We start from the raw sequence: 23,379 nt of genomic DNA on the forward strand, positions 1-23,379 counted from the left end.
CCTGTGCCTGGCCCCAGGGCGCTGCTCCCCTGCTGTGCAGCATCCAGAGCTTGGGGGGGGGCGGTTCCCACTCGCCCCCCGCCCCCCTCAGGCTCAGGGCACGCAGGGACCTGCCTCCTCCCCAAGACACACGTGAAACCCAGAGCTTTTGTGATAAAAAAATAGTCCGTGCTTTATTTACTCTGTGGTAGAAAAATAACATGGCCAGGACCCCAGAGCTTCCCAGCCAGGGTGAGGCTGGGGGGGGGGGGGGGGGGCAGAGGGCTCTGCTCCCCCCAGACTGCCCGCACTGCCCGGCCGCCCTCGCTGGGTGCCCTTGCGCCCTGCCTCCCTCGTGCTGCGCTGGCTCCGGAGGGGGGACACCAAGGCTGGGAGCTGAAGGGGCTCCCACATCCCTGGGGGGGGGGGGCAAAGGAGGAGACGAGGTCCAGCAAGGGACCCCACTGCTGTGGAGCAAAGCGCCAGCACGAGCCGGGGTGGGAACCCCAGGCAAACCCACCCCCACCCCTCCACCCCATGCCGGAGCCCGGTGCACCCACACATCTCCTGGGAACAGAGCCACGGGGTAGAACAAGAAGGCGACACGTACATTCTTAGTGACGACTGCGAAAGCGAACCTGAGGCCGATGTCACGGCCCCCGCCCCAGGCAGCCCCTCGGCAGGGAGCGGGGGGGCCGCAGGGCCGGTGCTTGCAGAAGCGGAAAGCCGAAGCTGGGCTTCTTAGAAGGAACATACAGGAAAACCATACGACAAATCCGCTGCCGTTTATACAAGGGCATAAACACCAAAGAGCTGGACGTCAGCCTGCGTTTTGGGGCAGCACAGAGCAAATCTCCGGGGCAGGGCCCACCCGCCGCCCCCCACCCCCCACCCCGGCACAGAGACACGAACACAGCACAGTCCCCGCAGCGCCGGGACCGGGGAGCCGGGCGCCCGCCCATCACGACTGGGCATGGGGGATCCACTGACTGTCCATGGGGCGCCGCAGCAGCTCCTCCACATGCCTCGCCACATCGATGGTGTCGTCCAAGTCGAAGTCACCCTCAGGTTCCAGCACGGTGTCGGGGCTGCGGGAGGCAGGGGGTGAGGGGGGCCAGCACCCGTGGCAGGACGGGGACGGGGGACGTGATACCTACTTCTGGGTGTACATGTTGAAATGGGGCTGGGAGCAGACAGCAGGCGAGGGAGCCTGGTCCATGTAGGTGGCCCCTCCGGGGGCAGAATCGCCTGACGCGCTGACAAACCTGGGGGGACAGGGGGCTCTGAGACAGGCTGCCCGGGGGTGAAGCTGCACTCCAGGAACACCCACCGCCTCCCAAGGGGCACCTCCTGAGGCTGGCAGGGTGCAGGCAGGGGACCCAAACCCCACACCCACAAACAGCAACAATCTGCAGGGTCCCCAGCCCCTTGGGTGGCTGCACAGTGAGGGGGGGGGTCGCCACCTTCCAAAGGAACACAGCCCAGCCCTGCCTCAGCCCCACACCCCTCTGCGCCCAGCACCAGCTCAGCACCAATGTGGCTGTTGGTGGTGCTGGAGCCTGACAGCCGAGGTGCCCTGGGCTGCTGGCCACCCCAACCAGCTCACCAGGGACGATCCCATGGGACCACGTGGGGTGTGACTTACTCTGGCACTACTTGCTTGATCTGTGGCTTCACATATCCATCCACGGCTTTAGCTAGAGGAAAGAAGGCAGCACTAAGGCCCTGAGCTGTTGGTGCGTGCCACAAGCCTGCGGCGGGGCTGGGGGCTCATGCACGGCCAGCTGCAGAGCCCTTGGGGGGCTGGATGCGGCCCCAGGACAGAGGGACGCTGTGAGCATCGGCTCCACCCTGGACAGATGCACAAAGGAGAGGGACATGTTGGGGGTGAAGGGGCAGCGCTACCTGGCGTGGACTCACAGAGAACCGGCGTGTAGTACTTGGAGAAAACCTCATCCTTGGGCCGGTCAGGGAACACGTAGATGAGGTAACTGAGGTCCCCGAGGCGGTCAGCCAGGGAGCGGATGGAGAAATCCCTGGTGGTGAAAGGCATCAGGTTCCAGAACATTCTCTCGGCTGGAAGACAAGAGCGAGGGCTGTGGTGGTGCCCAGAGCCATCAGCAGCTCCTGGTCCCGCTCCGGCCGTGGGCTGTGAGGTTACATCAAATGTCAAGACAGCATTTCCCACGCTGCATCCCTCCCCCGGCAACATTTAAGGACAAAACGCAGGTCGCCAGAAAACAGCTTCAGCCAGGTAGCACAGCAAGATCAACGCAGGTCTGGGAATCATCCAGACACGGCAGGGGGAGGGGGGCCAGGTCCCCCCCAGCTCGGGGGGCTCCACAGGGCTCCTTGGCCAGGTGACCCTCCGAAGGATGCTCTCACAAAGAACAGTAATGAGCAGAATTGCTGCAGGGGGTCAGGTAACCCATGCAAACCACGTGCACCGGGAAGCACCGCGGAGTCGCTGCGTTCCACACAGCCCCACGGGAGTCCCCACGGTCCGGCTGGACGGTTTAGCCCAGTCCCTCCTTGCTACCAACACCAGCGCTCAGGCTGGACGCGGCCGTGGCTGCAGCGAGCGATGGCAGCACCGCTCCCCGAAGGGCAGCCACGGCATTCCTGCGGGCTCCCGCGCTCGCCGCTTTCCCGAGGAAGGCTCCTGGCATGCCCAGCCCTGGCAGTGCCGGGGCTCAGCCAAGACAGCAGGTGCCGGAGGAGCTGCAACCAGCCCCGTGGGCACAAGACGGCAAAGTCCCAGAATGGGGCCAGGGACAGTGGGGCTGGGGGGTGCCAGCTCCTGGCACACACTCACAGGAGTCAAACTTCCACGCGATGGTGATGCCACCGATCTCCGAGTCACTGAACCGCAGAAGGAAGGTCCCGTCGGGCTTGTTGATGAGCAGGTCATGCGCCTGCTGCTTGTTGACGAAGCCCAGGATGGCCCTAGGCAGAGCAGGGCCGTCAGGGCCAGGGGGCTCGGGGCCAGGGGGCACAGGGCAGGGCGGCTCTTACCCGTCGTTCCAGTGCGGCTTCAGATGCTTCTTCAGCACCTCCATGACCCCATCAAACCACTGCCAGAAGGTGTAATTTCTCCCGGGCAGGTTTTCCTGTTGAAATAAATCCCCAGAAAATGAGCCTTCAGCCTCAGAGCTGCTGTTAAACAGCACAAGCGTTTGGTGCAGCAGGGACTCGGGGACCCGGCCAGCCAGACACCCGCCAGTGCTGCCAAACCCAGCCCGGGTCAGCCCAGCCCGGCAGCACAGTCCCAGCAAGGTCTCCCTGAGGACACAGACCCCGTCCGTGGGCCCTACAGCACCCCGTGTCCCTCCAAGCAAGGAAGGGGACCTCCCCCACCCCGCTGCAGCAAACAGCCGTCCCGTTTTTGCATTACTCCAGGAAGAAACAGCTCCTCGGGATGGGGGTGCCCCATCCAGCCCCCCGGCATGAGCACTGGTACCGCAGGTGTAGAAACCCCCCTGCCCCGGCACGGCAGGACCCCAGGGCTCCGCAGCTCTCCCAGCACAGAGCTGCTCACCCGGTTGAACTGGGACCAGGACACCGTGGTGCTGCTGTAGTCCTCCAGGTGGGAGCTGGTGCTGTTGAAGAGCTTCTGTGCCAGGAACACCAGATTCTCCTTGGTCAGCCCGCGGCTGCTCTGCACCTCCGCCTTGAACTTCATGTTGAGCGCCTCGCAGAGCTGCGGCCACTGCACCTTGTCGGGCACGGCGAAGGGCACGCGGCCCTGGCGGGGCGGCACGGAGCAGGGTCAGCACTGAGCTCTGCCTGCTGCCTCCAGGCATGTCCCCGCCAGGAGACTGAGCCCGACTCCTGCAGCCCCCCCGGGGCAGACGGACCCCATCCTGACCCCACCACGGCACTGGCACTCACAGGCTCAGCAAAGGCGTTGTCCCAGAGCACGGTGGCCGTGGCGTTGTTGTCCTGGCTCCCATGCACGATCACCACCACGGGCAAGGACAGCGTCTACCGGGAGTAAGGAGACCGGGGTGGGCTGCAGGGCACTGCCGGCGCATCACCCACGGGCACCCTGTGGGCCCAGCCCCACACCCGTGGGCACGGTGCCTGTTGCTCGCCTGCACAGGGGACGCGGCTGGTGGCTTTACCTTCACCTGGAAGACCAGCTCGTTGCCACCAACACTGAACTGCGACTCAAAGAGGATGGTGAACTTCTCCTCCGTCACCGACTCAGCCCCGCGGCGGTCTGAGCGCTTGATCCGCTTCAGGGACTGCAGGGACATGAGGGGTGAGCACAGGGGGACAGATGGGGACACAGCAGGGGGACAGACAGGGACACAAGGGAACAGGAGGGCGGGCATGAGCGCTGGGGGGGAGCCGGCGGTGCTCACCATGTTGCGGAAGTGGGCGCTGAGCGTCCCCGTGGCCTGGTGATACTCCATCACGCAGCAGTTGTTGAGGATCTCCCCGCTGCTCTCACTGCCACGGGGATGCACAGGGTCAGGGGGACCCCCAGGGCTGGGAGCCCCCCCACGCCCCCAGCTCCAGGTCCTGTTCCCCACTGCCTCGGCAGCCCCGGCCCCCCGCAGCACCCCCCAGCCCCCCCAGGCATTACTTGCGGGTGCTCTCGTTCTTCAGCAGGGCCTTGGCTTGCTGCTCGCTGATGATGGTGGCCTTCACCTGGGGGGGGTTCATGTGCACGTTCAGCTTCCCCCCCACCAGGAGCCGCACAGTGGCTGCGAACTTGGTCTGTGTCTTCAGCACCTGGGGGGGCTGCTTCTCGATGATGAAGGTGCTGGGGGGGCACAGGGATCAGGGGCAGGCAGGCAGAGCAAGCCCAGCCCGGCCCCCCCCCCGGCTGCTGGGTGCCTCAGCCACGCCGGGCCCCCACTGCTACCTGGTCACCAGGGCAGAGATGATGTCGGTGATGGTGCCGTTCAGCTCTGACAGCATCTCCTCCACCGGGCCAGGGATCGGCAGCTGCTGGCACAAGTGCTCGGCCCGGCGGATCTGCTGTCGGTTCTGCCAGATGATCTCTGCCAGCTTCTCGCACCTGGGGGAAGAGGGGCTCAGCACCGTGCTGGGGCACAGCACCCCCCAGGCACAGCCAGCACCGGCACCCACCAGGTCTGCAGCACATCCAGGGTGCCCTCGGGGGGACCCCCATTCCCCGCTAGCTGCTGCCGACGCTTCCACTGGATCAGCTCATCATCCAGGATGGTCGTTTGCTGCTTGCGCAGCAGCTGCAGCGTCTTCTGGTGCTTTTCAGCCAGGTCCTGCGAGGCAGGACGGTGTTACAGGGCGCGGGGACGGCGGCACAGCTGGCGTAGGGACGGAGTGGTGGCACTCACCACGCGGTACTGCTGTAGTGTCTGGGCCTCCCGGTGCAGCCAAGCCTCCAGCGACGCCTTCTTCTGCTGCAGTGTCGTCTCCCGTGACAGGCGCTCCTGGGGGCCCAGCTGGGAGAGCTGGGAGAACTGGGCTGGGGGGATGGGGCGTGGTGTTAGGGCTGGCACCGCCAGCACCCCGGCCCTGTCACCCCCCGGCCCTCTCCCCACCTTGGAGACGCATGTTCTCCTGGTACTGGATGATGAAGTACTCCTGTGTCTGCTGCAGCTTCTTGAGCTCGTTCTCAGAGTCCTGCGTGATGAGCCGCAGCTCCTCGAAGGTCTGGTTGATCTGCAGGTGCTTCTGGGACATGGCATCCACCAGGGAGCCAGCTGGCGAGGGGCTCTGCAGAGGGCACGGGGAGCTCTCAGCACGGCAAGGGGACCCTCCCCAGCCCCCTGGGTGCTGGAGGCATCGGGCACCCAGAGCACCCTGTGCCTCGGGGCTGCTCCCATCACCCGGTGCTGGAGCCCTTGAGCATCCTGTGGGACCTGCTGCCTTGCCCCTACACGGCCCCTACTCACATTATTCGCCTCCCGCACCAGCCGCTGCTCGTGGTAGAGGATGTGCCGGATGCAGCGCACCAGCTCCATGGGGCACCGGTCGTACGTGTTCTGCAGGGAGAGCACAGCTTGAGCCAGGCGCGGGGCAGGGACACAGCCCCACAGCCCGTACCCGTGGCCCCCCACTCACCTGCAGCTGCGTGGCATAGTGCCCTAGCTTGATCTTCAGCAGGAAGCCGTCTTCGCCCACTTGGTGGTCTGCCTTCTTCTGCAGCTCCTGGATCAGCCCCTCCAGCAGCTGCGTCGCCTTCACGTTCTCCTGCGGGTTCTCGAGGTCGATGGAGTCCCTGCGTGCACCGAGCAGAGCAGCGGCTTCAGGGCAGCCCCGACCCTGCACAGGGGGTCGCTGGCAGAGGGGGGCACCCGCTAGCACCCCAGGGGTGGGTGCTGCCAAGCCCAGCATCCCCCACGGGAACCCTGCTGACCTACCATGCCTGGCTCTCGATCCACTGCGAGAGGTAGTGCCGCACCTCAATGGGAAAGTGCTGCCCGTAGAGTGCCTGCATCTGCCGCAGGGCTTCGCCCTGGAGCTGCTGCGCCTGGATCCACACCGCCATGGCTCACCACCTGCCGGGGAGACCGGCTGTCAGGGCGCCGCAGCCGGGTGCTGCAGCGTGGGTGGGGGTCCAGCCCTGGCTGGCCCCGCGAGCCCTTTGCCAGAGCCTCCGGGTTCCCGGAGCCTTTTGCCGGAGCCTCCGGGTTCTCCGGTACTGCCGGAGCCGCCTCCAGCTGACGAAAGAAGGGGTGTGGGGGGCAGGGGACCCCAGCTCTGAGTCAACCCCTCATTTCTAGGAAGAGCCCTGGGGGGGGTCCGGGACCATGAACACGCCTCTGCGCTGCCTCTCCACATGGTAATCATTTCCCCTTGCTGCGCCGCGGGATCGCAGCCATCGCTGGCCACGCAAATGAGGAAACAGGGCCAGGGGGAGGGCTGGTGAGAAATGCATGGTGACGCAGAGTGGAGGCCCCCCCTGCGCTCCCCCATGCTCTGCCCACACCCTGGCAGCGCTGGCAGGCAGATGGGCAAGAGCAGACCCTGCCCCGAGGGCCCACATGGCACCGCAGCCCCCAGCCGGTCCCCGGTCCTGCGGCCACCGGTGCCAGGGGAGACACCAATGGAGCTTCACAAAGCAAGTTCTGGGGTGGCTCTGGCTCCGTGCAGGAACGCTGCCGGATCCCACCCGCCACGCGGCTCCGGTGCCCTGGCTCAGGCAGGGAGAAAGGACAGGCAGGGATGGCACCTATAAAAAGCTGGTGTCCCCTGCCGCAGTTATATCTGACGGGGCCTGGAAAAACAACTGGGTGGTCAACTCTTCAAGGGTGATGCGACGGGGAGCGATCAGGGAGGGCCAGGGGGGTCACGGCCATCTCCAAGCTGAGGATGCAGCAATAAATACCATTTATACACACTCGCGCTGAAACCACCTGGGATTTGGTAACCTGGGAGGTGCCAGGCAGGGGTGCGAGACCTTGGGCTGTGTCCCAGGGCTGGTGACCAGGATGGCATCCAGTAACTGCACTGGCTGGTGACAAGCAGAGGGAGCCAGGGACCGGGGCAGGGGGGGTGTCTTGTGCCTCCCTCCCTCCCCAAAGTGCTTTGTTCGGCCTCAGAAAAACCCAGCAGCTGAGGGGCTCTGAAAGCAGCCGGTGCCACCCCACGGGCAGGGGCACACGCTGGGGGACGGCGGCAGCAGGTCCAAGCGGAGCAGCCACGGCCGGAGCCCTTGAGCCCTGCGCAGGAAGAGGAACAGTAACCAAGAGTTGGCTAAAAATGAATTTTTCCTCTATAAAAAGGGAGGAACATTTCCACATTCACAGAAATCACCGAGTTGGAAATCCTGCTGGCAAGGAGGGGCCTGAGGAGGCATAAAAAGGCAGGCGAGGAGGGGAAGGGAAGGCAGGATGGCCAACAGCGGGACGTATGCTGGCAGTTAGAAATTGTGGACGCTTGATAAGGGGCATCGGTGAGAACCACTGCCCTGGCGGAGCCGAGGAGAGCGGCCACGGCCGTGCCGGTGCCACCGTTACCACCAACGGCCAAAGTCCCCGGAGCAGCAGGGTCGTCCGCACGGACACAAAGCAAACACTGCCCTGCTTATTGAGAAAATGGTGATCTCTTCCCATCTCGCGGTGACAAAACACTTCCTATTCCACTCCAGCGTGTTGTTAAGCAACGAGTCTCAGGCTGCGGCTGCGGCGAGGCGGCAGACACCACACTCAGCCAGCACTGGCCTGTGAGCAGGAGCACAAGCATCACTGCCAGGGCGCTCAGGGGAAGGCGAGCCAGCGTTACCATCAGCCTTTCCAAGGGGACCGTGCAGCAGTGACGGTGGCACGGCTCACCTGGTGCGTGCCGCGACCAAAGGCAGGGCCGTCCCTGGGGCCACAGCACCCCCGCGGGTAAGCAAGCCCCGTGCCAGAGGCTTGGACAGGACCTCCATGGGCATAACCAATGCAACAGCCGGCGTTCCTCCAAGCACCTCGTTTTTGACTCCCATGCCTCACCTGTGGATTGACAAACCAAACCTCCCCGAGGGCCACGGGGCACCCCAAGCACCCCAGTACAAATCACCGGTGCCACCTTCCATGAGCAAACGAGGCTTTCCAGCCATGCAAGGCTGGGGCAACAGCTCTGCTTCAGCAAGAGGTACAGCACCAGGGTCCCACCGCGCAGCCAGAGCCACAGCTGCTGGCCCTTCCAGGCAGCCCTGCACTCCTGCGCCCAGCTGGCTGCTGGCACCCAGTGCTCTGGCTTGGTGCATGCCCAGCACCACGCTCCTCGGCAGCATCCCCGGCTGCCCCAGGCGAGCGCTCACAGGGACCCCCTTGGAGCCTTGGGACGGTCGCACCGCCATGCCCAAGGACCAGCCCCCTCCTCACACTCCTGCCACCAGTGCATCACGCTGGCCCTGCTCATTTAGCTCAGAAAACCTCTCCAGGGTCAGGTGGCCCGGGCTTGCTCGAGCCCACTGGCATTCACCTCCCCCAGCACCATTCCCGGCACAGGCTGCAGCTCCCGCACCCCAGCGGGGATGGGCAGCATCACGCGTTGGCATGGGTCAGCCGTGCTGAGCCGCTGGCCACACACGCACACTCAAACAACTGCAAGAGACAGATAATTGCAGTGGTTTAAGTACTTTGCATTTACTTGCTGGCAGCGAGCTACAACCCACCCATTACTGCGGCTCGGTTAACCAGCAGCAGCTCAACAAGCCACAGCAACGCACTCACCGGTGACTTACCGCCTGCGAAGTGGCACATGCGGCAGCTTCCCAGAGGTAGGACAAGTGCCATGGAAAGGGACCCCAGCCCCACAGGGACAGCAGGGGCAGAGGAGGCGCAGAGGGAGGGGCGACACTGGTCATCATTGCTTCTGCATCTGATGGCCCCACTCCCAATGGGAAGGCACCACCGAACCAGCCGCGAAATGGGTGAAACCCCCCCAAAAGGGGCTCTCAAAGGGCCTGAGGCAGCAGCAGGGGAGAGGATGGGCAGGGGGAGGTGGGCAGCACCGCTGGGGCCGGTGGCAGCCAGGGGACCCGATGTGACCACACTGTCAGGAGCAGTGGCAGGTCCCGGCTGGGGCAACAAGCTGGCGCCAGCGCTGGGTCCCAAGCTGCAGGGAAGCCAGAGCGTGTCTGCGGGCAGACAAAAGGAGGGAAATGCCTCACAGGGCGAGGCCGGCCGCAGCGCCTTCCCATGTGCCGCCGGCACGGCAAAGCTCAGGCACAGGCAGCGCCCGCCCAGGGGCCAGCACACGCACTGCCATGGCATGCTCACAGGATGCTCACAGGATGCTCACAGGATGCTCACCACACGCAGCCGTGGGATGCTCGCGGCGCACAGCCACCCTGGGAACCTCCTCACGGGCAGGACACCCCTACTCTGGTGGTCCTTGCCTTTGTCCCTTGCCCTGCAGAGCCAGACAGGGGCCAAGAGCCAGGCAAAGCTCGGGGGGGGGGGGGGGGGGGCGGGCAGGGCAAAGGGCTCTGGCCATAACCCTCCCCACTCCCGCACATGTGCCCCACGCAGCCCCTCCGCCATGGCACCCCCCGCACTGCCCTTCGCCTGGCGCTCTCCCGGCTCGGGGGTCTCCAGCACGGTGCGCTGCCCTGGGCTGGGGCACGGTGCATGTGCCCGGTGCTGGGCTCCGGCAGGCACCAGCCCTGCACCCGCTGCGGCTGCCTCCTCCAGCCGCAGTAAACACACGGCACGTGGTTTCTCGGCACCTCCGGGAGACCGCGATCGCTTCCAGGTCAGAGCCGGCCTTGCTGGCGGCTGGACCCTGCACACCCGGCACCAGTGCTGCCAGGGGGGCTCCGATCCTGCCCCAGCCACCGCTGCTCCCCCCCAGCAGCAGGGTATCCCGCATCCCCCAAGAACGGCACGTCCCAGGCAGGGTCCCTCCAGGGCAGGATCCGGCCCCCAGCCAGGCCCCGGGAATGACGGTGCTGGCAGCCGATAGCACAGAAAGGCTCCGGTTTCCCCAACACACACAGCACCCCCGCTGCCCGCACCGGCTCACCCCAGGGAGCCCCTGGGCAGCGCGATGGTCCCGCTCAGCTGGACCCCCACCAAGGGGTCCCCCAGCTCAGCCCCCCCTCACCCTTGAGCAGGCAGCAAGCACCCCTGTGCACCATGTCCTGCCCCACGGGGGGGGGGGGGGGGGGGGCAGGGGCACAGAGGGCTCCGCACCCACCCGACGGCCCCGAAGCCCCAGGGTTGGCTCAGCACCATCCCCAGCTCCTTCAGGGCACAGGACCCACAGCCCCAGCTGGGTGCGGGGTGCCCCGTCCCACAGCTGCACTCACCCGGGGTCGGGCACCGCTCTGCCCCACGCACCGCTCCGGCGTCCGGGCACCGGGGCAGCGTGGCCGCGGCTGCAGGCAGGTGCTGCCGGCACAGCCAGGCTCCCGGGGCGGCCGTTTCGCAGCCTGCGCGCTACAGGAAGGAGCAGAAAGCAGCTATTTCCTTCCAAAATGTCAGCTGCCTGCGCAGGGCAGCCAGCCCCGGCTGCCAGCAGCTTCCTCCGCCACCGCTGCACGCGTGGTGCCCGCCGAGGGAGCGGGGACAGCACCCCCCGTGCGCCCAGCCCCGCACCCCTCCCTGGTGCCGGAGCCAGGCACAGCCTCTGCCCCCAGTGGGTCGGCAGGGCTGACCCCCACCAAGTCCCCCCAGCAGCTCAGGATGGGACCCCAGGGACTGATGGAGGAGCTCAGCATGGGGAAAGATAGGACAGACTCACCTGCACCCCCCCACTCCATTCACACCCCCCCAGCACACGGCACTGGGAACACCAGGGTGCTGCCAAGCAGCCCCCAGACCCCCTGGCCCCACTCAGAGCTGCTGGCCAGGGCTGGTGGGTACCGGGGTACGGTGGAGCCGGTGTGGAGGGCCATGGTGCTGGGAACTGGGGGGGCGGGGCGGGGGTTGCCCATTTTACGCCTGCCTGTGGTTTCCAGCTTTTGGCTGGGAGGAGGTGGCGCCCACCCGGTGAGGGAGGCGAGCTCTTTCTAGAAGCTCAAGGCTTTGATGGGTTTTGTCTGTCTCAGAAGAGCGGCGGCAGCCGATGGCTTCGCCCCGGCAGCATCGGGGAGGAGGCTGCCAGCCACCCCCAGCCCGCCAGAGCCCCCAGCCCACGGTGGAAACTGCCAGGGCCGGGTGCCAAGGGCTCACGGAAGAGGCACGGCCAGCTCTGGGAACACAACGTGCCCCCCCGAGGGCAGAGGTGATGGGGAGGCAGAGCTGCGATGGGCAGTGCCGGGACCAGCCGGGGTTCCCGGCAGCTTGGAGAGTCAAAAATGGAGAACTGGCACCCTTACAGGAACAAGGGAACCCCACGTGTGGGCTGACGCTGCCGGGGGGAGAAACCAGCCCCACAGGCAGGTAGAGATGCCCCAGCCCAGGACAGGCACTGCTGGGGGGTGGGCGAGGGGCTGCCTGCAGCCCACGGGCCTGGGGCTGTACCTGCCCACCAGCATTTGCCACCCTCGGGAAAGGTTTTTCTCCTCTCTTCAGATTTTCCCTTCCAACCACAGAGGCCCAGAAACCTGCGTCAAACCAAAACCACCAAAATACCCAACGAAATCCCAGAAAAATCCCTCAAATCCAGGGGCTGGGACCACGAGAGAAACCCACCCCAGTGCACCAAGAGCCGCGCCGGGGCAGCCGCAGCCGGACACAGGCGCTGCCCTGGCACGGGTGGGATCTGCTCCGATGCCGAGCACGGAGCAGCACCGGCACGACCCAGGTCCCCACAGCAAAGCAGGGGGGCCACGGCCATGCTGCCACCCCCTAGCCAAGCTCAGCGGGTGCCCAGGACCACCCGCCCAGCCCCGGCACAATGAGCCAGCTGTGCCGGACCCCATAGAGGCTGGGCTGGAGGCTCCGGCCGCACGGGAACAACGGGGGCTTGTCTGGGCACTGGGGGGGCTGGGGGCCGAGCAGGGCAGCGCAGCGCAGGCAGCCTGCCCACCCAGATGGATGCAGGCAGCCAGTGGCGGAGCAGGAGCCAGGCAGGGGTGGACAGGACACACCGTGCAGCCACACGGACAGAGCCAAGCGCCCACCTGGCCCCCATGGGCACGAGTCCGGCACGGATCCCACGGGACACCCTCCGCAGGGAGCCCCGTCCCCACCAGTGCTGGTGCTACCCCCACCATAAGGCCACAGACAGGATTAAGAGAGACCTGGGCAGAGCTTTAATTACTCCAGGCTCCCTGGGGCCGAGCAGCCGAATTAACCGGCTGTGGGGCTTATGTGGCAGGGAGCTGCCGGATCCAACACCTCGGGGTCCTGGGGCTTCCCGCAGGGCTCGGTGGGGGAATCCTGGGGTGGGTGTGGAGCTGCTGCCCACCCACAGCATCCCAGCTCTGGGCAGGTACCGTCCCTCGCCCGGGAGGGGATGCGCAGCCACCATGTGCCATGGCACTTGATGAAATATTTTTCCTCCACAATAATAATAACCCACCCCAACCCGCCGTAACGCAGCGCTGAGGGTGAAGCACTGGCCCGCAGGAGGTGCAGCACCCAGGGACTCCCACACCGCCCTCGCCCCCCAGTCCAGCCCCACGGCGAGGGTCTGACCCCGGTCCCCCTCCTCCATCCCCAGAGGGAAGAAGCATCGCCCCAGAGGCAGCCCTGGGGAGGGGCTGGGAGGTGACAGGATCCCAGCAACCCCAGGCAGATCTGGGACAAGGGAGAAGCCCCCACACCCCACCAGCCGGTTCATCCCTGTGCTGCCCCTTCCAACAAAACCTGCCAAGCAGAAGGGCCACCTCCCAGGGACACTGAGGACACCCCAGCACAGCCCCGGGGTCCCACAGGTCCCCCGCCAGCCCATGGCACCGAGGCCACCTCCAGCGCAGCCCCGAGCTCACTGCTAATCCCCGCTCAGACCAGCACCAGCCCCGGAGGGATGGACTGGTCAGAAGGGCCCGAGGATTAAGCTCATTTCAGCAGCGAATTAGTCGTGATTGGGGTCTGAAGACACAATTTCATTTTATCTGCCACGCTCCAGCGAGCGCACACAATCGCCCTAATCCAGGCCAGGCTGGATTTGCAGAGCAGGACCCAGGTGGGAGACGCGGGCGGCGCAGGCACCGACGGCACCGCTCCAGCTGCGTCCATCCCCAATGCCACGCTGCTGATCCCTGCGCGGCACAGGAGACGGCACGGGAGCCTCCCCCACCGCTGGCACGGCCATCCCATGGGACCAGCCCAGTTGGCACGCCATGGCACGGGCACCTGGGGCAGGACAGGGACCGCTGGCAAGCAGGGACAGAGGGACACCAGCAAGGCAAGACAGCGCAGGGTATGTGCAGCGCTTGCAGTGCAGACCCTCACACCTTCATCTTTGGCAGCAAACGCCAACCGTGGGCCGTGAGCACCCAGGTGGGCACAAGGATGCTCGAGCAACAGGGACACTGGGTGCTGCCCTGCGCCTGCCACCACGGAGCCTGGGAAAACGCCCGCACCACTCTGCCTTGCCAGCCCTTCGCAGACATCCCAGCCCAGCAGCACCCTGTCGCCGGTGTGGGACAGGCGGGTCCCCCCACAGCCCCCATGGCGCTTTGCCCCTCCAGGCCATCTGCAGCCGCTGGGCACCGGGGTTCATGCCCCAGCAGCTGCTCCGTGCTGGGAGATGCTCTCGCACTGGGTCAGCGGAGCAGAAGGGAGGGAGGGTAAAGCTTTGCCTTCAGAAGAAGGGACACGCAAACACCCGGGGATGGTGGCAGGAGGGGGGACTAGTCAGAATGGGAATCAAAACCCAGAACGCTACTAGTTTCTGCGAAACAGTTGTCATTGAGTGGGTAAACCTCACAGTCAAACCTGGCCAGGGGTTAAACACAGCACTCATCCCCAGTGCACACAAATACATCCTGGGGACGGAGAGCTGGCTTTCGGCTTTCCTCACCCCAGGACGTGCTCCACAGCCCAGGAGCAGCAGCAGCCGCAGGCAGCACTGGGGCAGAGTAGAGCCCCAGCCCCCCGGGGTGCACCGCAAGCACCCCACCGACCCACTGAAGCCTTTCCAAAAGGCTCAGGTGTCCGACGGGTTATAAACGGAACGTGTCAGGCCACGGCAGCTGTGCCACGGAGCTGCAGCCCGAAAGCGCCAAGGCCGCATGTCCACGCTACCAAATAGAACAGAGATCATTTTACAGCTGTTTTAGTCGGTGCAAGGGGCTCAGATATGCCGCCAGTGACAGCTGCCTCTTTCTCTGCTAAAAGCTTTGCAGGCAGCCATCGAGCAAGAGGGATGAAAAGCCAGACAGAGCAGGCACCCAGCACCCAGGCTGCGCTGATGCTGCGCCGGCTCTTCGAGCTCTGCCCCAGCACCAGCCTTTTCCCCAATTCCCTCCCTGGCAGAGCTGCGCTATAAACCAGCATTTACATCTCACAACAACAGGAAGACGTGAAGTTGCAGCGAAAATAGATTGCAAAACTCACCAGTGACTGTTTGAACAGGGAGCGTGTTGTGACCATGTTACGGTTCGGTTATACCACAGCGGCCACCCGAGCCCGGTGAGAAGCCGCCCAGCAGCATATCGCTCCCCGGCGTGGCTGAAAGCAGGAGCTGGCACTAGGGGAAACGCAGGGCACGAAGCGTGCCCACCTGAGACAGCCGGCGCTCCTGGCCCCTCTGGTGCAGCCAGATGGGTGAATTCTGCTTTATCAGCAAGTCAGCTCAGCCCTATCGGCCAGGAAGCTGTGTTCGCATGTGTGCCTCCCCCTCGACATTTCCCAACGAGGCTGGAGAAGCGGCTCACAGCAGCCAGCCTACCTTTTATCAGCCAGCAGATGTTGCTAGAACTGTTGCTGCACGTAAAATTCAGGCATGCCCAGCACCGCCTGGATCCCTGCACCGACCATGCGGTGCCAGGGTAAACACCCCCGCCCCCTTCCTCCCGGGATCAAAACACTTGGGGGTTGCAAAATAGACACCCCATGAAAGGAAAGGCATGCCAGAGAAACATTACAGCTGTCGAGGCTCCGTCTCCCGGAGCATGCTGGAGCCCCAGAGCCAGCAGCCGGCACAGCCTCCCAGGCCGGAGCCGAATCCTGACCTGTCCCGGTGAGGCAGGGACCATCCATCCCCTGCCTGCATCCCGCAGCACGCGCAGCCCCGCCGCTGGCACCACCGCAGCGCAGCTGGCCCCGTAACGCCGAGGCTGCTCCCAGGGCAGCACCCACAGCCTGGCCGGCCAGAGGGACCGCAGCCACCAGCGCAGGTGCCCGGGGGATGCCGACGGGAGGCAGGTCCTGCTGGACCCACACACCACCCGGCTGCACCTGGGCTCCCCGGGGCTGCCGTGAAGCCCGTCGAGCGCAGCCCAGTTTACAGTAATTCCCTGCAAACCAGAAAGTCGTTTCCCAGCTGACGGGGCCGCTTTACTGTACTCAGCACAGCACAGTCACCACTTGCCGCCCCACCGCCCACGCTTGTGAAGGAGTACGAGGAGCAGGGATTTTTCGCTAGCAGAGTATCTGAGTTTTGCTATCACTCAAGAAAGAGCTGGGAAACCCCACGGCGAAGACCTCACAGCCGCGCTGGATTCAGCACTTCCCTCACAGTGAGAGGGGAAGGTGCCTCCAGAGGCTCCGTGACACCCACCGCCGAGCATCCCTGGCTGCAGCTCCCTGTCCCAGTGCCGGTGCCAGCATCTCTCGTCTTGCCCTGAAAGATCGGCCTTGGGACAAGGCAGGAGCACCAGGGCCAGTGAGGTGGCTCTAGCGAGAGCTGCTGGGGTGGGGGGCAAACACCCCCTGGAAGAGGACACTGTGTCAAAGTGCCACAAAACGCAGAATGGGTGACAGAATGGGTGACAGCTGCCCGTCACACCCCGTTCCCAGCCGGGCTCTCCCGTGGCGCCAGGCACGAGCTGTTGGCACCTCTCAACCTGCCCCAGAGCTCCTCCTCCACGTGGCTGCACACGCGGCACTGCACAGCACGGCCCTCCTCGGCCCCAGGGACGGCTGCGAAACCCAGGGGGATGGTCTCCATCTTCACATCCAGCATCACAGGGACCCAGGGAGCCATATCAGGGCAGCTGCCATCCCAACGGCTTCAGGAGCACCAGGGCTTGCTGCAGCCACCCACGGGCAGGTGACCCCAACACCCCCAACGCCTCCCCGTCCCCCAGAGCCACACAGACAGGGCAGAGCCAGCTCGGTTCCAGCCCCCAACCAAACCTCCCTCCAGCGCAGGCTCACTGCGCTGGTGCAGACCCATCAAAGCACGATGGCAAACCAAACCCGCCACCAAGAGAGCACCACAACAGCAGCCAGCCCTCCTGCGCTGGGCTGTGCTCCCCACAATGGGCGCAGAGCCTTCCTCCCAAAGGTGGGGTGCAGGGGGGAGAAGGGGCAAAGCTCGCACGGTGCAGATCCTGCGGAGCACCCCATGGGGCACGCACCAACTGCATCCATGGATGCCAGCCATGAGCCCCAGCGCATGTGCCGCCAGGGACGCGGCTCTGGCCATGGGCAGCTTGCAGGATGAGCCAGCCTGGGGCCAGGGACGTCCTGTGGGGATCCAGGATAGGATCCCCTGTGGGGACCTTGCGTGCCACGTCCGTGCCACGCGACCCTGCACCCCAAACACCTCCACCAAGTCGCTTGTCGTCACTGCCCGCCAGTTTATCCAAGCCGGCGGCCGCAGGCTCCATGCTGCAGCTGCTGGGCACCAGACACCCACGGCCACTCGGTGTCACGGCGAGGAGCTGCCGGGAGCCTGGCCCGGCCGGAGCTTGGTGGCCGGCTGGGCACAGAGCCCTGACAGCTCCCGTATCCCGCTGGACAGGTGGCCGCGGCTCCCCTGGGCTCGCAGTCACCCGGCAGCACCCCGGCCGGCACACGGGCTGGGTGAAAGGCCACCAGGCGCTGCAGTCCCCTGGGGTGTCCCCGCTCCCGCCTCGCACGGGGGCACCTTTTCCATCTGCCTCCGACCCTGCTCTGCAGTGCGGAGCTGCGGAGCTCCACCACCACCACCAGCAAGCGGGACCCCCGCTCCCACCGTGCTGCTGGCAGCGGGGTCTCCTGCCTACCCGGGGACCCCCTCCCCGCCTGCCTGGGAGCTCCCCTAACACTGGCTGCCTGGGGACCCCCTCCCCACGCCTGCCTGGGACCTCCCCCACTCTGCCTGCCCGGGAACACCCCCTACCCCGGCTGCCTGGGGACCCCCGTCTCATCCCGGCTGCCTGGGGACACCCTCCGCACGCACGCCCGGGGCTGGGTCTCCGGGCCACCCCGCCGCCCCGGGACGCGCGGGGCCGGTTTCGGCGCTGCCCCCCCCCGCAGCAGGGCCGGGCCCCGGGCCGCCGGGGGCGGGAACCAGCCCCGCTCCGCCGGGCGACGAGCGCCCCCGCCCCGGGACACGCCGCGGCCCCGGGACGGCCCCGCCGCCCGCCCCCGGCCCGCACGGCGGTCGCGCTAAGCCCGGCCCCCCCCGAGCGCCGGCCCCGCCGCCTGCCCGCGCCCCGGCCCGGCCCGCACCTGCGCGGCCCCCCCGCAGCCAGGCCCCGCCGCGGCGCCCGGCCGCCACTTACGAAACACCCAAAATATTTACCGACGGGCGGCGGGCGGGGAGGGGAGGGGAGGGGCGGCGCGCCCCGGGCCCGGCCGCCCCCGCCGCAGGTGCCCCCCGTCACGGCCCCGGCTCCGCCGCGGAAAGCGAAAGCGGCCCCGTCCCGGTGCCGGCGGCACCCCCGCGCCCGCCCCTACCTGCGGCCGCGGCGGCGGCTGCGGCTCCGCTGCTCCGGCGGCTCTCGGCGCTCGGCTCCCCGCCGCTCTGCCCCCTCCGGCCGCCGCCGCCGCCGCCTGCGCCGCCCCCCGCCGCCCGGCCCGGCCCGGCCCGGCCCGCGATGCGCCGCCCCCCCGCGGCACCGCCCCCGCCCGCCCCCGCCACCGGGTAACGGCCCCGGCCACCGGGCGCGGGCGGAGCCCCAAGCGGCTGCGGGCGCCGGCGGGGCGCAAACCGGCCCCGGCGTCTGGCACCGGGGCAGCCCAGCGCGGCACCGGGCGGCGGTGCCCAAACCGGCCCCGGCGTCTGGCACCGGGGCAGCCCACCGCAGCACCGGGCCCCGGCGCCAGGGCCCCGGCACAAGGCATGGACGAGAACCCCCCGAGCACCGGGACCCCCCCCTCCGCCCCTCTCCTTTCAGTCTCTGTCCTCGTCACCGGGCTCTTCCCCCATGCCAGCTGCGTGCCAGCCGGCCCCTCTGCCACGCGTCACCGAGGGCCACCGCGCTGCCGTGAAGGCGCGGGCGCTGCCCCTTGCACCCATCCATATTTCTTAATGGTTCCTTGGCGCTGCGCTGGTGGGCCTCGGCTGCCCCCCGCTCACCCCAAGCCCCCCGGGGCAGCGGCCGCGCAGGCTCCTGTGCCTGGGCAGAAAGGGTTTCCCGTGGGAGCCGTCAGTCCAGGGTGGGAAGGGATATCCCACCCCACCGTGATGCCACCGCTCCTGCTCCCTCTGCTCCACAGGCTTCTTCCCACCGGGTAACACAGCCGTGGGCATGCGAGGGGCACGGTGCCGGAGCAGTGCCGCTGGCTGGGGCTGGGCTGGCAGGGGAAGGGTCCCACGCTGCGGGGCCGGTGGGGTCAGCCAGCCCCAGGGGTTCTGCGGGAGCCACCGCCCAAGGTCAGGCAAAGCAGCGTTCCGCCAGCCCAGGGAGCTCCCAGGGTGAGGAGCCTCCAGGAACAGGAGTCACCCAAGAGGTGTGAGCGGCGGTTACGAGCGCGCAGCCACCAGCCACCTCCCGATGACAGTGTCCCGTCATGTCTCCTCAATCCCCGCACGTCTCTGCCCAGCGCAGCAGCCCCTCAAGCAGGTACATCGCACCGGGGTGCTGCGGCACCGGCCCTGGCAGGAGCACAGCCAGGTTTGGGCAGTGCCGCAGCCAAGGCCCGGGGCTGGTGCCCGGCATCGCGGGGTCCATGATCAGCACCTGCCAAGCGCCTGCGGAGCCGGCCCTGGCTGCCCGCACACGCCTGACCGTGGCTCCCCGGACCCCGGGGTCCCATCGCCTTGCGGCTACAGTACCAGTGGGCGCACACGCGGCTGCGGGGCTGCTTTGTGCTGACTCAGGCCAGCGACTGCCCCGGCTGCTCCGTGTGGAACGCTCACCTCTCCTGTTTGGATCCAGATGCCTCTCCCGCTGCAGGCCCTGCGCTGATGCCGCGAGGTCTGCACTGCCGCCGGGTCCCCAGCGTTGTCACAGCCTCGTGCACCAGCAGGGCAAGCATGCTTGGAGCGAAGGCAGGGGAACGGGCACCAGTGCGTCTCCTTCCCCTGAGCTGCCACATCCCCTGCAAGCTGTAAGGAGACCCAAGGTGCTACCTGCTCCCCTGGGGTCCCCCAAACAGGGATAGGTGGCAGCAGCCACAAGAAAACCTGCCTGAAGGGCTTTTGCACAGCTGCCCACCCACACCAAACGCCTCCTGGGCAGCACCGGCACGCCAGGGCGATGGGGCACCCAGGGCGATGGGGCACCCAGGGTGATGGGGCACCCCGGGCAGTGGCGCAGCGGCAGGGCAGGAAGCAATACTGGGCGTGCTTGTTTCTGCTTGAGTGCTCTCACCAGCCACATGGGATCTCCTGGGCTTTCACTTTCATTACCAGATAATCTTCTGCGGCCTGAAAAAACTCTGCAGGGAAATTCATCTGGTGCAGGGCACCGTCCTGCTCCGGCCTGGGAGAAGCATGGGTGCCCTGCCCACGGCTGGCGAGCACCCAGCGCCAGCCCTGGGAAGCCGGGAGAGCTGGGCTTAGTTCTCCTTGCTCGTGTGCCGGTGCTGGGACAGGATGGTTCTTAGGACAGTTAATGCACTGGCAATTACAAATCGTTTGGCAATTAAGTAAAAGCACAGTCCCAAGTTGTCATGCTCCATATTTTATCTATTGCTTTTGTATTAAAGTCCTTCTTCCTTCAGGAGTGTGCAGCCATGGGAGCTGGCTGGCGGGGAAGTGATGACCCAAGGGTCCTGGCAGGACACCCAAGGACCCTTGTCTGGCCAGCAAAGCCACAGCCTGGCTGGGGTGCCACAGCCTCTGGGGCTCTGCTGCTCAGCCTGACACCCCCAAACAGCCCTTCTCCAGCTCCAGCTCCTCACCCCCTTGCCCAGCCTCACATGTCTGAGAGGTAAATATCTGCTGGTTGGGCAGGCACTACCCCAGCACCCGCTCCCATGCAAATGCCAGCCACAAATCAATGCTTTTCAGCTCACCTCCTCCTGGCTAGCCCTCACTGTGTGCCCACAGCCACCCGGGATGAGCAGGGTGGTGCGGGGGGACGAGCGGCTCCAGTCCCAGCAGCTCCCAGCTCCCACCAAACATTTCGTCGCCTGCGCTCATACGCTGGGGAGGCATCTTGTGCAGACGGGGCTGACACATCGCTGCTGAGCTGCTGCCAGCAGAGCTCTGGCTGCTGTTTCCAGTGCTCCCGCAGCGCTCCAGACCTCAAAGGGAGGTAAGCTGGGACACTGGCAAGCTGAGGCCGGGCACCCAGCATGGGGTCAGCATCTCTCACACCATCTTTTTCCACTAAGACAAAGGAAAGGAATGGGGAAATTAGCAAAAGGACTGCACTCCCTGCCCTCCCTGCCTTGGCTGGGGACACTCACGCTCCAGCAAGTTGCATCACGCGGACAAACGGCTTTCACAATCCCTGGCCCACATAACCCATGGGCGCAGTCATCCAGGCACTGGCTGCTCTGGCTGAGAAAATCAAGGTCACACGCAATGTCTGTGGCTGCCGGGCCTCCAGCCGGGCACAGCAGGTCCAGGCGGATCCGGAGGGTTCCGGGGATGTGGTGCTCCCTGTGCCAGAGACCTGCACGGCCACATGTGCTTGGGAGGGCTGGAAGGCGTACACCAAACATCCTCTGTTCCCTCTCCCCTTCCCTCCCTTGTCTCTTCCCTTTTTGGTAGGAAGGGAGAAAAAAAGGGGGGGGGGGGGGAAGAAATTAGTGATGGGAGAGAAAGTGGAGAGTGCTCCACACTGAGAGGGCAAATGGAATTGAATCAAATCAAATCAGGATTTAATTTCAAACAGATCCCCAGGAAAACTCTGAGCTGGATGGTGGGGATGTTACCCAAGACAAATTCTTTCTTTCTGGAGGAAGAAAAGAGAGGAATGGCAGCTGCAGCAGTGACTGACGGAGAGGCTGCCCCGGCGATGCCCTGGTGCTGTCCCGGTGCCGCCCCAGCAGCAGCAACTACGCTGGTGGTGGAGCCACATCAGACCTTCCCAGTGCCCAGCAGCCCCAGGATCTGTCCTGGCGGGATGGACTCTGCAAACACCAGAGGACATTCCTGGCCATGGCCGGTGTTCCCCCCTCCACCCTCTCGCCTGGTCCTGCTTTGGTGCAGAGCAGCCAGACCCTGCCACTGGGAGCGGGTGCTGGCGCGGTGCATCAGTATCCAGGGGATCTAGCGGGCAACACCGGCACCTCCAGGCAAGGCAGGAAAGGTGGATTTTCCAGCCGACTGAGTACGGCAAAGTGCCTGAGCCTGCTTCCAACCCTGGCAAGCTCTCGGTGCTGTTGGGTCCCTGCTCTTGTCGGGACCTCTCTTGTATTGGTCCTCAGAAAGTCTCAAAAAGCCTCTGGGAAGGTAAACAGTGTCCAGGCGAAGCTGTGGCCAAACACGTTGTCACCTCAGATGAACTCAATAGGATGCCGAGTGACGTTGCGCGTTCAGGGCAGAAAGGGAGCATGGGGCTTTGTAACTGATTTCCTAGAAAATTGCCTCTGTGTTTGGAGCAGGAGCGTGAGGAGTGCAGGCAGAGCAGCCTTATTCTTTAAGTGGCATCTCGAGGGTCTTAATTATTTCTCAGGAGTGGAAGCATTTATTTAGGCAGCCTCTGGAGAGGTCCCAAGGCTGCTGGCTGTTGTCCTTCCCCCTCCAAAGCCCTCCCGGCACATCTTGTACACGAGGCTCCCCTGTATCCCTCTGCCACTCCTGGGATGTGCAGGATGCAGGACTTGGTGCTCAGCCAAAGCACGAACGCGCCGACCACATCACCTGCGGGCAGGGTGCAGCCTCTGCTCCATCCCCTCAAGTTTATCAGTGAGATGCGAGGTCTTGCCAAGGACCCCAGCCTCAACGTGTCCCCGCTTTGGGTCCCACGCTGTCCCAGATCTGTGCTCAGGCCAGAAAACCCCGTTGTGATAATCCAGCCCAGCTAATGAAAACCAGATGAATCCCCAAATTAGTCACAGCTTCATGTTTTCCCACTCGGTTTCAAACTCAGCGAGGGTGAAGCTTTGGCAGGGCTGCGCTGGCACGGCAGCCCCGTGGCCCCCAGCACGGTGCCCTCCTGCCCACCGTGGCAGCCCTGAGCCCCTTCTGCCCCGGTGTGGGTGCCCACAGGCAGGGACAGTGTCACAGGCTTGGCCAGGCAAGCTCAGCGAGATGCAGCCATCCCTGCCTGCGGCGGGTCTCGCAGCACTGGAGCTACTGCTGGGTCTCCAGCACCTTCCCCAGCTCCTCGCTCCGGCAGCATTTGCTCCCCACGCTCTCTGCAGAGCGGAGGGGGCAGGAGCGCCTTGGGCAGCAGCAAAGAGCCGAGGCCGTTTGTGGTCCCGCTTCCCAGGGTATCCACGGGTCTTCCCCTGACCCAGCCACCCCGGAGGAAGGTGCTGTCCCAGTGCCAGGCACAGCATGTCCTGATTTCTGTGACACGGGCCATAAATCCTCCTCTGGGGAGAGAGGGATGCACCCAGTGCTACCAAAGCCAGGGGAGCTGCTGGGCACAGGGACTGGCCTGCCTGTGCCACGGTGGCCCTGCCGTCCCTCAGGACCCTGGCGTGACGCAGAGGGGTCAGCCTGGAGCTGGCCAGGCTATTTCTGCTGCGGCCGAGGGCTGTGACATCCCTTTGGAGAGGCAGCTCAGATGGGCCCTGCCAGGAGGGAGAGGCTGTAAAACCCCGGGGACGGTGGAGGCTGGTGCCCCGCGGGGGCTGTGTG

At 65.7% G+C, this 23,379-nt stretch overlaps 1 protein-coding gene across 4 annotated transcripts; it reads right to left on the bottom strand.

The window, feature by feature from the left end:
- Nucleotides 1-146: 146 nt before the first annotated feature.
- Nucleotides 147-18,282, bottom strand: LOC101918263 (signal transducer and activator of transcription 5B). Of its 4 annotated transcripts, none has more exons than XM_055789976.1 (19): nucleotides 18,132-18,282; nucleotides 6,336-6,473; nucleotides 6,037-6,193; nucleotides 5,868-5,957; nucleotides 5,514-5,688; nucleotides 5,307-5,437; nucleotides 5,080-5,231; nucleotides 4,853-5,008; nucleotides 4,571-4,750; nucleotides 4,347-4,434; nucleotides 4,104-4,226; nucleotides 3,871-3,963; nucleotides 3,518-3,724; nucleotides 2,995-3,089; nucleotides 2,795-2,925; nucleotides 1,900-2,055; nucleotides 1,625-1,676; nucleotides 1,137-1,244; nucleotides 147-1,067 (listed from the first exon to the last, which is right to left on the bottom strand). In XM_055789976.1, exons 2-19 carry the CDS (start codon nucleotides 6,461-6,463, stop codon nucleotides 941-943), a joined length of 2,349 nt encoding a protein of 782 aa, XP_055645951.1. In that variant the 5' UTR covers nucleotides 6,464-6,473; nucleotides 18,132-18,282; the 3' UTR covers nucleotides 147-940. The 4 variants fall into 4 exon arrangements, with proteins under 4 accessions (XP_055645951.1, XP_055645949.1, XP_055645950.1 ...); XM_055789974.1 differs by having other exon boundaries at nucleotides 1,885-2,055; XM_055789975.1 differs by lacking the exon at nucleotides 18,132-18,282 and adding an exon at nucleotides 14,859-14,991 and having other exon boundaries at nucleotides 1,885-2,055.
- Nucleotides 18,283-23,379: the final 5,097 nt, after the last annotated feature.

The sequence above is a fragment of the Falco peregrinus genome, chromosome 18 (genome assembly GCF_023634155.1).
Source record: "Falco peregrinus isolate bFalPer1 chromosome 18, bFalPer1.pri, whole genome shotgun sequence".
NCBI classification, from domain to species: domain Eukaryota; kingdom Metazoa; phylum Chordata; class Aves; order Falconiformes; family Falconidae; genus Falco; species Falco peregrinus.

Bases quoted from the DNA above. Each gene is read 5' to 3' on its own strand.
- LOC101918263 (XM_055789974.1), bottom strand. From the start codon at position 6,463: ATGGCGGTGTGGATCCAGGCGCAGCAGCTCCAGGGCGAAGCCCTGCGG. The intron at 5,958-6,036 runs GTGAGTGGGGGG...CTCTCCCTGCAG, and splicing joins ACTATGCCACGCAGCTGCAG to AACACGTACGACCGGTGCCC. The intron at 1,677-1,884 runs GTAGCGCTGCCC...TCTTTCCTCTAG, and splicing joins TCTCTGTGAGTCCACGCCAG to CTAAAGCCGTGGATGGATAT.